This window comes from Mycosarcoma maydis, chromosome 3 (assembly GCF_000328475.2).
Source record: "Mycosarcoma maydis chromosome 3, whole genome shotgun sequence".
Taxonomy (NCBI): Eukaryota; Fungi; Basidiomycota; class Ustilaginomycetes; order Ustilaginales; genus Mycosarcoma; species Mycosarcoma maydis.
The window spans coordinates 1,417,563-1,431,362 of record NC_026480.1 but is presented as its reverse complement, the minus strand read 5'-3'; the positions used below and the strand labels follow the sequence as shown (position 1 = coordinate 1,431,362).

Below are 13,800 nucleotides of genomic sequence, written 5' to 3'. Positions count from 1 at the left end.
TTCAGGCGCGGCGTCGCCTCTGACGTTTAGCCCCATTTCGCTCCTCGTTTTAGCCAAGGTCGCGGCAGGCGCCCCCTCAACTGCCCAAATGACCACATCGGCGCGACGTCAACTGTTCCGGCGCTCCAAAGCAGGCTGCTGGAACTGCCGTTCCAAGAAAAAAAAGTGCGACGAGCTTCGCCCTCATTGCACTCGCTGTCTTCGTGCTGGCGAGGGCTGTCGCTATCCCGACACAAGTTCGGAATCGCTCGCCGAATCAAGCCATCCGATGTCGCCCAGCGATCACGCTTCGCCTTCCATGACATCGTCCACCTCGCTCCAAAACGGTTTGAACATCCAAACCTCTCCCATGCTCTCCCGCTCTTCCTCTACTTCCTGTCACTCATCTAAGCATTCTACCCGTCGCACCACGCAGCCACCTTATCATCATCATTCCTATTCCTCGTCATCCGAGTATCACCCTTACGCCTCGGAGCATCATCGAGCAGCCCTACAGCACCGCGAACACCACCCCCAACGACCTATCTCTCTCCCTCCACCATTGACGACGCCTTCAGCGTTTGCCGCTCATGATCCTTACTACGCTACTGCCCATCCGGCTACTCAGACACAACTGGCACAGCAACAGTTCCCGCCCCTATCTCTTTCTGCGACTGCAGCTGCTGATTGGGACCACGCATCGCAGCAGCATCTCTACAAGCGCACCAGATACGATGACGTTTCATCCTCCTCCTCCACAACCTCTTCCAATCCGTTGTATCAGGACACACGCTCGCGCCAGCCATATGACGCTCACCATCGAATTCCTTCTAATCACAGCCAAACCAGCAGCAAAGGTAAAGCTCGTGAGACACTTCCTTCCATCTCTCCCATTCGGCATGAAGCTATTCCTATGGCTATTTCCGCCTCGCTTCCACCGATCAATGGAGTCTCGACTCCATCACATCGTATCGTGCCTTCACCCAGCCTCATCAGTCGTTCTGCGGATACATCGCCCGTCAATCGAGTGGAGCTCGCCACTACAATTCATTCTGCTTCTGCAATGACTAACTCTGACTCGCGCCAACCAGCCTCGACTGACTTGCCACTCGGACAGGAAACTAGCTCCCTATCGTCTCGTGTCAATGGCGTCGCAGCACCACTCGATGCACCAGTCAGCCCGTCACTACGATCTTCTTTGAGCCTTCCTCAAAGTCGTCATAAGCTTGTTTTAGACTATGCCTCTACCGATCCTGATCCAGAGGAGTTGCTGAAAGCAAGTGAGGCGCTGCCGCATTCGGTGGTAACCCAGCTCACCAAGGGTGCACACGCCTACTTTGACTTTCTTCAAGGTATTGCACGTATGCCTCAAGGACAGGCAATGGCCCATGCACTTGCCGCCGTGGCTGCTTGCCATCAAGTCAGCGATACCCTTCGTGTCCACCAGGTGGAAAAAGGAAGGAACGGCTCGAAAACGCCGCCTGATCAGAGCCGAATGTCGTTGGAGGAGCTAGCTAATCGACACCACCTGTCAGCTATCAAAGCGCTTCAGACGCAGCAGCAACCCAGTCGACGCCGTCGTTTCTCGATTATCGAGACGAACTCTAACAGCAGCGCCGACGAGCTCCCGCCCGGCAGCAATGCTGCTACCATGATGCTGCTCATCCTCGCCTGCAGCTCAATCGGCAAGTCCCTCATGCTACCTTCGTACTTTAACCAGTGCGAGCAGTTTCTGGCTGATGCCGTTGAGCACGTGTCGACCCACCGTCTTTTTCCCTCAACCACTGGCGAGGCCATTGTTGGAACTCCGGAAGATCCACCCATCTTTCTGCCCGACAATCTCACCAACTACGGTGGACTGCTCTTCCTCGGAACTGTTGTTGGCCTCTATGAGTGCTACCTGTCTCAATTCACAGCCATCACTGACTGGGACTACAACCCAACTCGTCTCAAGAGGCTCTTGCCGTTTAACTGGAGCCAATCGGATGCCGAGGTCTTTGATAAAGTTCGCAAAAGTGTATCCGAAACCACCTTCAGCGTTTCAACGGTCACTCTGGAGTTGGTCATCGAGACTCTCGACACCATGCGTAGGCTCAGGCGAGCAGAGGCAGTCGCATATGGCAACCGTACGAGCAGCCGAAGTGAAGCTGAAGATGGCGCTGCAGCGCTCGATAGTCTTGCCCTCAGAGAAGAGCTGGGTTTGGTGATCCGTGATTTGGAGGCAGGCTCTTTTTGGAAAGGCGCCGCTCGTACATTGAGCGAAGCAGATCAGCGGTCGGTGCTCGAGAGCGTTTCTGGTCAGACTGCCGATGGGATTGAGAACGAGTCTAGCAACGGTAAGGACGGTGATTCAGCCAGCGACCCTATCACCAAGGCGTTCAAGTCAGGCGCGCTGTTTTTGCCATCCACGACGGGCGAGCAGAAACTTGTGGTGAATCGTCTTCGCCTTGCCAACCACCTCTACCGCAACGCCTTGCTCGTCGACCTTTACGTCACTGTCTTCAACCGACCCGCCACGAGTCTCGCGATCCGAGAACTCGTCTCACGCAGCATTACACTTCTTGGCGCCGTACCCTTTAAGCTCGAACAAGGACTCATGTGGCCAGCCGTGGTCCTAGGGGCATATGCACAAAACGAAAACGAGCGCAACCACGTGCGCAGCTTCCTTCAATGCTCACAGTGGAAAGGCACTGCTGGACCCTCCACCGCTTCTGACGTGCTCGAGCGCGTATGGGCTGAAGAATGCAGTTGGAGAGACAGCGTCAGCTACTTTGGAAGCCCTTATTTTTCCTGAATCACATTCACGATTGTGATTCGTGATTCCTTGGGTTAGCCTTTGGAAAAACACATAGATAAAAACACGAGAGAGATCTCGTGTTCGAAAGAGAAACATCGCAACCATGTATTTTTTACACTCTAGACAGGCCACATGTACTCCTATTGAAATGGGTCCATTCACGATTGTTCCAGACAGGTTGAGAGCGACAGTGGCCGAGATGTCGAGATAACAATCGTGAATGAAAAGCGAGGCGAATGTGATTCTGAAGTCCTCCTCTATAAGTGAAAGTGGCAGTCATGGCAGATAAGTGCAGATCGTGCAAGTGATTTTGAGCAATGGGGGAAGTAGCGAAGCTGCTGCGATTCAGATGGCGCACAGCCTCTATCGAGAGCTGTTACTTGGTGCTTTGACCGAGTAGTTTGACGCTCTCGTAGTGGTCCGGCAGATCGGCGGCGACACCGCGCTTGGCTGCAGCGACATCCTCCAAGACTCTCTGCCACAACCTGCTCCTCGCCAACACGTCGTCCACCTCGGGTCTCCTGATATCGACAAAGTTACGGTTGATAAACTTGCCTCCGAACTTGGCGCTTTCTCCGACAGCCAGCTTGTTGCGAGCTGAAGTGAGCTTTTTGGGCAGACCCAAGCTCGGCTCGAGTGCTGCGTGAATGATGGCGTAGCTGCCTTGTTCTGAGTTGATCGAGAGCTTGCTGATCGCCGACTGGAAGATGATACGCAGAGGGTAAGGGATTCTCGTATCGGGGTTGTGCCAGATCTGTAAGCAGGCCAAGAGGTGGAAGAAATGCGATCCTGTGTCAGAACGAGAACAAGGCAGCAAGAGAGTGAGAAACTCGAGCTTGTCCTGCAGGCATACTTACGTTGCTTCCAACAAAGCCAGGGTGGATACCATGTACGATGACATGGCGGTAATCGTCCGACCTGGACAGCCGATCCTGAAGTTCAACAGACCACATCAAGAACCATAGCTTAGTATCGCAGTAGGCCTGGACACAGTCGGGTCCCAGTGAAGTGAGTTTTTCGTTGTCCATATTGGCGAAATCGAGCTTGCCGCCCGCATGGAAGCACGAGCACGTGTTGATGATTCGCGGAGCAGCGCTCTTGTTCAGGCTCGGCAGCAGGTAGAACGTAAGCAGGCAGTGCGAGAGGAGGTTGATGACATGGGTCAACTCGAAGCCCTCGTCTGTGATTCGACGCTTGCCAGCCGAGAGACCGGCGTTGTTCACGAGGATGTCGAGCGTGCGACCCGATTCTCGCCACTTGATACCGAATTTTTCGATGTTGGCGAGCGACGAGCAGTCGATCTCCCACAACTCGACCTTGCTGTCATCGACACCGGCCGTAGCGACAATCTCTTTGCGTGCTTCTTCTGGATTCTGCTCGTGCGTAGCCGTGAATCGACATGCCATCACCACCGTCGCTCCAGCACGAGCAAAGTACAGCGCAGCTTGCTTGCCGATCCCCGAGTTCGACCCAGAGATGAGCACCGTCTTACCAGTACAGTCGTAATCGGCGTGTTTGAAGTCGGGAAATTTGAGCGTAGCGTAGACATCACTCGTGTACTTGCGCAATTGACAGTAGTACTGAGACCATGGCTTGGTCACAGGCAGAAGCCCCGGACCGTCGCAGTGCGTGTCGTAGACAGATGGTACCGATGTAGCGCGTGTCATTTCTGCTAGTCGGTGTGCGTAATCGCAATGACAATGCGCCCAAGAAGAGATGACGGTGACAAGGAACAATCCAACGCGCAAGAGCGGCTCAATCAAGTACTTATTTCCTCGCCGTATCGCGAATTCTTTGTACTAGACTGCCCCTGCAAATCATTCACGATTCACGATTGAGCCATTCCGAGCGTAAAAGAAGAAATCCCTCGCACATCTCGTACAGGGTTCTGTTCACGATTGTGGTTTGCAGGCGCCAACAGAGCAACGATTTTCGAGTGTGAAAATCATTGTGGCGGCAGGCACACACGTCTTTCGTGGTGGTAACCTGCACCCCGATTTTGCGGGGAAAAAACCAAGACCATGTACACTCACTCGCACATTTGTGAAGGTCTCTTGTGGCGCTATGTACGCTAGCAGACACAAGCTCACACGCGCGGCGATTGGCACACCCGAAAGACGTCCGCATGTAGCAGTGCGTGTCACACAAAACGTCAGTGTGGAGAAGTCGTCATTGGAAACCACAGCAAAACCTAAACGAGTTGGTTTGTCAGGCTCATCTCGCTCGGCGCTAAGCTCTGACAGCTTTTCTAACAACAGAATCAACGCACGTAAGGCGCAACAGCCATCTGCATCATTTTCAGAAAGGATCCATGGGAGCCGGTCTCGCTCATATGGTCGGCACCATCCTGTTGTTACCACAAATGTACCAAGTTCAGTTGAGCGTTGCTGGGCAACTTTGGTCATGAGTGCGGCTCTGATCATCAATCCGGGTTACTCACGTTGACAATGTAGAAGGGGATACTCTGAACGCCATTCATTTCGGCCTGCTGGAGCTTGTTTCCGAGTTCGTACTCAAGGTCGTCCGATTCGAGCCATGTCAGCGCGGCTTCTTGCGCGTCAAACAGTCCGAGCTCCTCGGCTACTCCGGCCAGGTACGTATTGTCTGACATGTCCTTGCTGTTCGAATGAAAGTCTTGATAGAAGCGATCCATGAATCGCATCTGTAACGACTGCAGGGCAGTCTCTAGATCATCTCTGTCCGCCCTGCTGTTGTTCTGCTCATCCAACTGGCCCGCCTTCAACACCAACCGATGCGCGTTCCACGTCGCTCCTACTTTGCCCTCGCTGGTCCAATCAAACTTTGGCATGCCCAACTCGCTGGCTGCTGCGGAGATCTTAGCATCGAACGCATCCAAACCGCCACCAAACTTGGAGCCGTAGTAGAACTTCTTTGTCGGCGGTACATTCTTATCGTAGGGGGTTGTTTCGATTGCGTCGTAGTACTTGTCCGGGGTATCGTAGGACGTAGCGGGTAATCGTGGGTCGAGGATGTAAGGCTCGAGTTTGAGCACAAGCCGTACATGTGGTGCGATCTGCGTCTTGTAGTCTTCCGAGTTCAGAAACGCTTTGAGCCGGCGAGAGCCTACAAAACACCACGGGCAGATGACGTCTGTCGTCACTTGAAGCAGGAGTTCTTGCTTGCTCATTGTTCGAGCTCGTATGTCTACAGTAGAGCAAGCAGATGCAAGCACGATCGTGTACAGCAAGCAAAGCTACTCAGGCGGCCATAGACTTGTCTCTACCTGAGGGTTGGCCCGAGCCATCATCCAGCGTGGATCAGCTCAACACATCTCGAGTGTGGAGGCGGTAGTTGGCCGACGATCGTACACATTCGTGATTCTGTCGTTTGTACACCCGATTCGATTGAATCACGAATGCTGTCACAGCCATTGTTAGACCATTTTTACTACCGGCTTACCCAAGAAAACGTAGAAGCGTTCACTTTCACGTGCTTCTGTCTATTTCGATTCGTGCAGATACAGTGATCACGAATCACGAATCGTGTGGTGATCAACACGAGTCTAGACCCTAAGCGTCGTTCAAAGATCGAACGACCAGCAACAACCTTTGTTGTCCTGATCTGCGAGCAAATCATCCCGATCTGACCCGTTGGAACAGTCAAACAAGCTTCGTCGGCGTCGGCGCCCTAGTTCTAGAGCCGAGCGCGCCCAAGTGCCTGATACATGATTGGCTTTGACCCATGGTTTTGACACCATGACCAGTAGATACGGCGTTCATGCCAGTCTCGTAGTGTGTGCTTCGCCCAATCAGCTGCTGACACGAGGTGCATGCGGAAACAAATTGCTCCAAGTGAATGCTCTGGCGGCATGATGATGTTCTCGGTCCTACCCAATGCGCGCAGGCCGCGAAGCACTGTTTCAAGCCCGCTAATTGCCAGGATCGCCTTTTCAGATGATTAGCGAAGCTGTGCCCACCTTTCACAAACGGGTACCAACGATAGCGTAGAAATCCGAAGTGGTTGCGTGAGAAATGCGAGGAGCAGGCCGCCTGCTTTTCAGCTGAATAGAGATAAGGTTTGTGGGAATTTTGTGAAAAGCTACCCTTGGTGAACTGGCTATCACATCATAAAATCACGCGATAGTGTTGAGCGATCAAGAATCGTGCTTGCCTCCGCTTGGCAACAACGAGTGTGCTGAACCCTGTCAAGCGGGTAAGCAGAAGCAAGTGTCAGCTTTCTCTAGAAGACTGGTGACATATTTTCTTTTGATGACGTGTCAAGCGTGATGACAGTGAGAGAAGCAGATCGAGAGCAGCCGAAGTAGGATCGCCTGCAACCGAGAATCACGGATGAGGAAACAAGAAGCCAAAAAAAGGAAGAATAAACTCTCCGATCCTCGTGTACGGAGAATAATATTTTGGGCAATCCAGGGCGAAGGAAGAGAGAGGATTTTACCAGACGAGACAATCGAGTTCTCGCGAGAGGAACGTGGTTTATCGTTGCTTTTAGCTGTTGCTGCTGCTGCTGCAGATCGAAGGTGTAATCATTCTGCAAGTTGAAAATTTCGACAGGCGCCTGTTGCAGCTGCAGCACAAACGGCGTAGATCGTGTGTGAGCTTGACAGCGTTGCGTTGCATAATTCAGGGTCCTGCTGAGTCTTGTTTTGCGACCAGCCTGCCGCGTGTCGATGGCAAATTTGCTAGTCCGTGAAAGATTGCGTTGCTATGGGCTCAACTGGACTTTCACGCAAATCATCAACTGAGCTACCCTCGTGAATGGAAAGGGCGTTTTGCTAGCTCATTGTGTTGGCTCAAGCTGAAAGTGTCTTGTACCTGCGCAAAAACAAATAGAAGCGCCACTAAATTCGTCGGTACAGTAGCGGACCCCTGTTGGATGGTTGGGTCGCGCCAGCATGACAAGGCTTTGTGTTGTGGCTCCATTCAGCTGATTGGATGGTTTTGACCGTGTCCATGGATGGGAAATATACAAGGTTTCCACCTGAAAGCCGCAACAGCAATAGCATGTCTTGAGCACGTACCCATTCAATAGTGGGCGCTCAGGTCGCCGCTGAGGGAACAATGATCGTAAACTGGACAGGATGCTGCTATCGGCGACTGGACAAAGTCAAACTTTACTTGTAAGGCCTTCTGTGGCTTTACTTGAGCGGAAAGTCGATCGTGTGTCGCCTTCACCAGCAGAGGGGCCGATGTGTAATAATTTGGGGTCGCTGTCGGGTGATACGGACCAGATATGTGCAAGGCGATCGGCTTGCGGCAAAGGAACGAGAAAATCTCCGAAGTTTTCAGGGTGCCGCCCTTTTTGATTACGCGCTGATGCTGTGCCCTTTCACGGCTGCATGTAAGGTTGTCCATTGATTTGGTAACTATGAGAAAAATGGCTGCCATCCCACTTTGTGACTCATATTGAGACTGGCTGTCGTGCAGGCTTTGGGGAGTCTCGACGAAAGAAAGCCAAGTGCCGCTAGCAGTGAACAGAGGATAGCCACGCAAATATCGAGCAAGATGAGCCAAGCCGCATCGTGGATCGGAAATAGCTCGGTGAGTGGTAACAGTCGGAGGTTATTCGTGAATATTTATGTGTCGCGATCGGACGTATTGGCTGCAGGACACGGCACGCTGTCCTGGCGACATCGGGCTGGGTCGAATCAATAAACGAACATCATCAATCGTGAATGTGTCGGTGGATCGAACTGTGCTTTTTTCAGAAGCCATGTCGCGCGGACAGAGCCAAGAGCTGCTACACCTTGGAACCTGCGACTCAAGGCTTGTCACACGCTCGTGACTCGCGCTTACTTGCTCGCTTACCACCGAACGCAGTATGATGATGGCAGCTCCCAGGTACTAGCGGGATCTTCGGCTCCTGCTTGCGTGACATGATCCCCTAAATTCGGCGACGTGGCCCTTACTTTTCCCTTTCACCCGTCTTTTATCGCCCTCACGCCTAGCTTCGAGCGGCAAAGCTCAGTCAAGCCGATCAGGGATTGGCCAGGGGACATTCAGGGATGGTTTCGAGCTCCGAGATCGAAGCTACTTGGAATCACAGACGGCGTTCTATTCGCTTGTGAATGAGCGACCGGTGAGTGCTCAGTCGACTCGTCGTCGCTACACACGGCTGTCCTCCTGGCCCAAGCTCTGCAAGCAACAACTTGATATAAAGAGCAGATGGTCGCGCAACGAAACACGATGCGACTGGAACACCCCTACATACCCTTTCATCTCCCCTCCCACTGCAAAGTCTTCGACCATTGCTTGGTAGCACTGCCCTTGCTTCCACACTGGCCTGGCTCGCCTACACCAAAAGCGAAAAAAAAAACCACATTTCTGTCTTGATTCTTGGCCTCCACTTTTCACCCTATCAGTATCCACTCCGTTTGCGCTAAGGGGTCGGATCTGCATTTATTCGAGCTCAGTTGGAGCGCGTATCGTCATCAAGCCGCCTCTAATTGCGGCCTTTTTTCTTTTTTTTTTCGGGACTGGAACGCATCGTCGATCGACACGCCTCAATTCGAATATAACGATTTGAATCCAACGCTTTCATACGCAAAAAGAAATTCGGCTGAAAACCGCTCGAAATTTAAAGAACGCATCTTTGATCTTGGATCGACTTGCACCTGCATACTATTTCTTGCTGCATCAAGCTGGTCTTGTGACACATTCCTGCTTCTGCTTCTGCTTCCGCTTCTTGCGGCAACACCGCGGGAGCAACCGCTGTCGTCTAGACGTACAAACGCCCTCCCTCCACACCTGTCACACTTGACGCCCAGTCACCAGACAGAGTGCGCATTGCTAGACAGCCAGCGCAATTGCTCTCACCGTCCACCAGACCAAGAATTGATCACAAGCACGCAAGGTCAGTCGCCTACAAAGCCGTCTGCCACACAGGCTCAATCGCCCTCCCACAGCATGAAGTTTCCCCTTCTGTCACCATTCAAAGCTTCGTCGTCCTACACATCTTCATCCCCTCCCGCCCCTACATTTGAGCGCGCACGCAAGTATCGTCCACCGCCCACGTCGTTTCACTCATCAGTTCAAGTCATCGACGAAGAGTTCGGTACCCCTCGTACAAGTACCCAGGTCAAGCAGGCATACCTCGAATCGCACCCCAACTCAGCTGCTGAGAGCAGTAGCATTCACTCCGAGACCTCATCCACTCATCACACGAAGCAATCTGTCGAATTCGACAGCGCTGCTCCCACTCCTTCTCTCATCCGATCCTCCATCAGCTCGCCTCGCCGTCCTGTATTATCTCTTTGCCCATCTTTTCAATCTCCTTCTGCATTCACCATGCCCGACGAAGTCCGCACTTCCGCCGACCACATTCGTCCTTCCCATGGTCGAGGAACAGCCGCCGAGAAGGGCAATGCTCTGCGTGCTGCTGCCGATCGTGACGTCGGCTACACCCCGCATGCCGACAATCACAAGAGCTCGAGACGATCCTCGCGCCGCGTCAGCGCCCATCCCTCGCCTCGTACGTCAGAACGAGATCTCGACAACGATGACCACCACGCCCAACGAGCATCGCGTCGCTCCTCCAAGCGCTACGCAGCCCTAAACGAACCTGCAGCTCGACGCAGCAGCGTGCCTGTCAGCGAAAAGCAAAGCTCTGGCTCAGCTGCTGCGCAGGGTGCCGCCTACCGTAGAGGCGAGCATCCCACCTTGCCGTCCGCCGAGGAGACCCGAGAGGCTCGCGAGCGTCATCTGCGAGCAGCCTACGGAGAGACACCCAGGCTGGGCAAGGGCTCGCCCAACAAGCCTCCTGTCTATCCCATGACAGGTATCGACAACTTGGCGCTCTTAATGGAGGATGACTCGTACACCACCTCGTGCTTCTCCATCTACATGTTCAGGTCAGTGCTCGATCTCGAGACCGTCGACAACTTCTTCGAGGTGCTTGCAGAGACCTATCCCAAGTACCGTTACGTTGTTGACCTTGACCCCAAACTCTCCAAGAAGCTCGAAAAGGAGACATTGCGCGCTCCACCTGGTACACCGTCTCCTCGCCGCGAGTTTGACGCAGGACGCCGCACCAACTACGCCAAGGGACTCAAAGCTGGCTCTCTTTTCCGTCCCGCACGATGGCGCTACGTTCCTGATTTCGAAATCAAGGACAACATCGAGCACGTGGCCCAGTGCCCCGACGGTGGTGATGACAAGGCTCTCAACAAGCTCGCTGGTCAGTTCCTCGGTCGTCACTTTGACTACTCGAAACCCATCTGGGAGGCTCTGGTGGTCAACGGTCTCAACACTTCCGACGGCGGTCGCAGTGCTCTCATGATCAAGATCCACCACTGTTTCTCCGACGGTCAAGGAATGATCCAGAGCTACCACGCTGCACTTGGTGCGCTTGCACAAGGCATCGGCATCCGAGATATTCAGAAGAAGGTTGACAGCAACACTTCCGAAAACAAGAGGCCCGGTCAGCGAGAGGACAGACCTAGCATGTGGGGAACCATTCAACACGCTGGCCACCTAGTCCGAGGTCTCTACTTCCGCAAGCGCAAGTCGTTCCTCTACCAGACCAAGCGTAAGCGGGTTGCAGACAGACTTTACTGCCACAGCGAAGGTATCGATATGAATGATATCAAGATGATTCGCAAGGCCTATGGCACTCCCACTTTCAACCTCACTCTGAACGATGTCGCTCTCGCCATTCTCGCACGCGCCCTTCGCATCGCTTCGGAGCGTGTTGATCCCAGCCGAAGGCACAAGGATAAGCGAGTCGCCATCTTTGTGCCCATCTCGGTTCGACCCAAGGGAGACTGGTCGCTCAGCAATGCCACCACGGGTTCGATCGCTTGGCTTCGCTTCGAAAAGGAAGACAAGCCCAACTTTGAAGAGCAGCTGGCCCAGGTGCATCGCGAAATGGGTCGTGTCAAGCGCTCGTACGGTCCCAAGATCCTGTTCAAGACCTTTGACATTTTTGCCAAGCGACGCATCACTTTCCTGCCCAACTATCCTGGTCTGCGCCAGATCTACTATCGAGCCTTCCGCGAGTACCATGTTGCTACCAACGTGCCTGGTCCTCCCAAGCCTGTCAAATTCGGCGAACACGAGGCGTACAGCTATCACGTGCTGCCGCCCTCGAGTCCCGGTAAGTCGACCATGGCCATCGGGATGATCTCATACGCCAACGATTTCTCGCTCGCCGTGTCGTGTGACGACGTGCCAGAGTTCGAGCATCTCGCCGAAGAGATCTGCACGGCCTTCCAAGATGCTGCTGCTCAGATTATCGAGGCTGCGAACGAAAAACTCGCCAGCAACAAGCAGGCAACGCTTAGCAAGGCGCAATGAAGCCGAGGCTGTTCCGTCGACGATCCGGCTCGCTCGAAAGAGCGAGATGTGGCCGAAGTCGGAGTGAGGAAGAACAGCTCAGGTATCCGCCACCCTTCTGAACCTGTGTATGCCTCGACAATGCCGCGCTTTTCAACGGCAGAATCGGTGGCAAGACACTCAGAGGAAGAAATGGAAGAGATTTGGAGAATGAGCTCGAGTTCCTCACCATCTCGACACTTTAGCTCGTTTCATCCTCTCCCCAATTCACGCAGATCTAGCAAGATGTTTGGCTTCAGCTTGAAGCATGGTCCCCGCAGCAATGGTCTAGACGACGAATACCATCATCCCGTGGTGATCAACGGCATTGAGTCCACACCGACGAGCCAGCACCCGTCTCCTTGGGCGTCGAGAGTTCCTTCGCCGTCGTCGACCCCTTGCTCGTCGATCGCGCACGGTGATCTCGGTAACGAGAGTCCTCCTGTTAGCCGCACACCCGAGAAAAAACGCAGTTCGTGGCTGGGATCCATGCCAGCATCGTATTTTACGCCTCATCGAGCACCAGCCTCACCGAGCGAGAACTTCTCTCTACCGCCTGTCGTGACTCGTGCTGGGAGAAGACCTCATTCGAGGGCCAACTCATCATCTTCGAGCTCGAGCAAGTCCATGGTGGCTCCCACCTTGGATCATCATCGTGAAAAGGCAAAGGCTGACACCGTCGACTCCGCTAGAAGCAACGCGGAGGTGGAGTCGATGATCCCCAATGTGCAATTTTTAGGTCTAATGCTGCTCCTGATCTTGCTCATCTCTTCTCCTCTTATCAAAGTTCTGTCCGTTCTGCTGTTTGTTGCTCTGGTCGTTCTGGATGACTCTTGATTCGGCCCTTCACTTTCTTTTGTACACCTTCCCACTCCCCCTTCAGCGCTGGTTCAATAAGTGCTCGCCCACCTCTCTCTTTCCGTGTCTATGGGTTTTGTGATGCTTGGGTTTAATACAAATATTTCTCGTTCAGAAAACGTGTTTGTGGGCGAGACTCCCCGATGAAGTGTGAGGGAGTTGTTGCGACTGGAGGCTCCAGAATGACGGAGGCTAAGGCTTCAGGCGACTAGTGGGCGGAAGTAGGGAACGTTTAGGATGGTTGTAAAGGAATAAAGTTATTAAAAACACAGGAATGTGGACGAGCATAGAGGCTTACGGTCCATGCTGGCTGCGTATCTTTGCGCTAGCCGAGGGGCCAAGGAGAAAACCCCAGCTCGACACTAGACTGTGAAGGTAAGTTAAGGCTGCTGTATACTGCCCCTGTTTTGGTGCTTGCTTGGATCTCTTTGGCAGAGATCCGAGCCACGAGTCATGAGTCCAACACTTGTAATGATTTACAGATTCAGAATTCGTGATTCACAGAGTCGTGATTGCAGATCCGATCCCATGTTGGTCTGCCACTCACCACTTTTCAAATGTGGAGCCCACTGATCTTGCTCGGCTATGCGAAGAGGCGTGAGGCGTGAGTCGCTGCTGGCGGTCAAAACCCGGATCGAACGTGGAAAGCTGCAAGGTCGATCCACCCCTACCGAAGGGGTTTGGCATTGGTCTCTGCGAAGTCATTCAGCCATGTCATCTCGCGCAGGCCTGCACGGAGGTTTACGCTGGAAAAGTGAGCTTGTTTGTGCGGCATGGGTCTTGGTCGTCCAGCAGGTCCCGACTCGAGCGTCGACTTGTGTGGCTGGCGGAGCAACAAGATGGATCACAAGCTCTGGAAAGGCTTTCAGTCTCAGC

General features: G+C 53.5%; 5 protein-coding genes across 5 annotated transcripts; 3 read left to right on the top strand and 2 right to left on the bottom strand.

Moving 5' to 3' along the window:
- Positions 1-88: 88 nt before the first annotated feature.
- Positions 89-2,773, top strand: UMAG_01961 (uncharacterized protein; the record flags this gene model as incomplete). Its single annotated transcript, XM_011389576.1, has 1 exon — positions 89-2,773. One exon carries the CDS (start codon positions 89-91, stop codon positions 2,771-2,773), a length of 2,685 nt encoding a protein of 894 aa, XP_011387878.1.
- A 379-nt stretch (positions 2,774-3,152) lies between these two features.
- UMAG_11374 (uncharacterized protein) lies at positions 3,153-4,443 on the bottom strand (the record flags this gene model as incomplete). Its single annotated transcript, XM_011389731.1, has 2 exons — positions 3,153-3,530; positions 3,634-4,443. 2 exons carry the CDS (start codon positions 4,441-4,443, stop codon positions 3,153-3,155), a joined length of 1,188 nt encoding a protein of 395 aa, XP_011388033.1.
- Positions 4,444-5,036: 593 nt separating this feature from the next.
- UMAG_11373 (uncharacterized protein) lies at positions 5,037-5,924 on the bottom strand (the record flags this gene model as incomplete). The annotated part of the gene is made up of 2 exons (XM_011389730.1): positions 5,037-5,123; positions 5,217-5,924. 2 exons carry the CDS (start codon positions 5,922-5,924, stop codon positions 5,037-5,039), a joined length of 795 nt encoding a protein of 264 aa, XP_011388032.1.
- A 3,736-nt stretch (positions 5,925-9,660) lies between these two features.
- On the top strand, positions 9,661-12,048 carry UMAG_01959 (uncharacterized protein; the record flags this gene model as incomplete). Its single annotated transcript, XM_011389575.1, has 1 exon — positions 9,661-12,048. One exon carries the CDS (start codon positions 9,661-9,663, stop codon positions 12,046-12,048), a length of 2,388 nt encoding a protein of 795 aa, XP_011387877.1.
- Positions 12,049-12,219: 171 nt separating this feature from the next.
- On the top strand, positions 12,220-12,903 carry UMAG_01958 (uncharacterized protein; the record flags this gene model as incomplete). Its single annotated transcript, XM_011389574.1, has 1 exon — positions 12,220-12,903. The coding sequence occupies one exon, from the start codon at positions 12,220-12,222 to the stop codon at positions 12,901-12,903; it is 684 nt and encodes a 227-aa protein (XP_011387876.1).
- Positions 12,904-13,800: the final 897 nt, after the last annotated feature.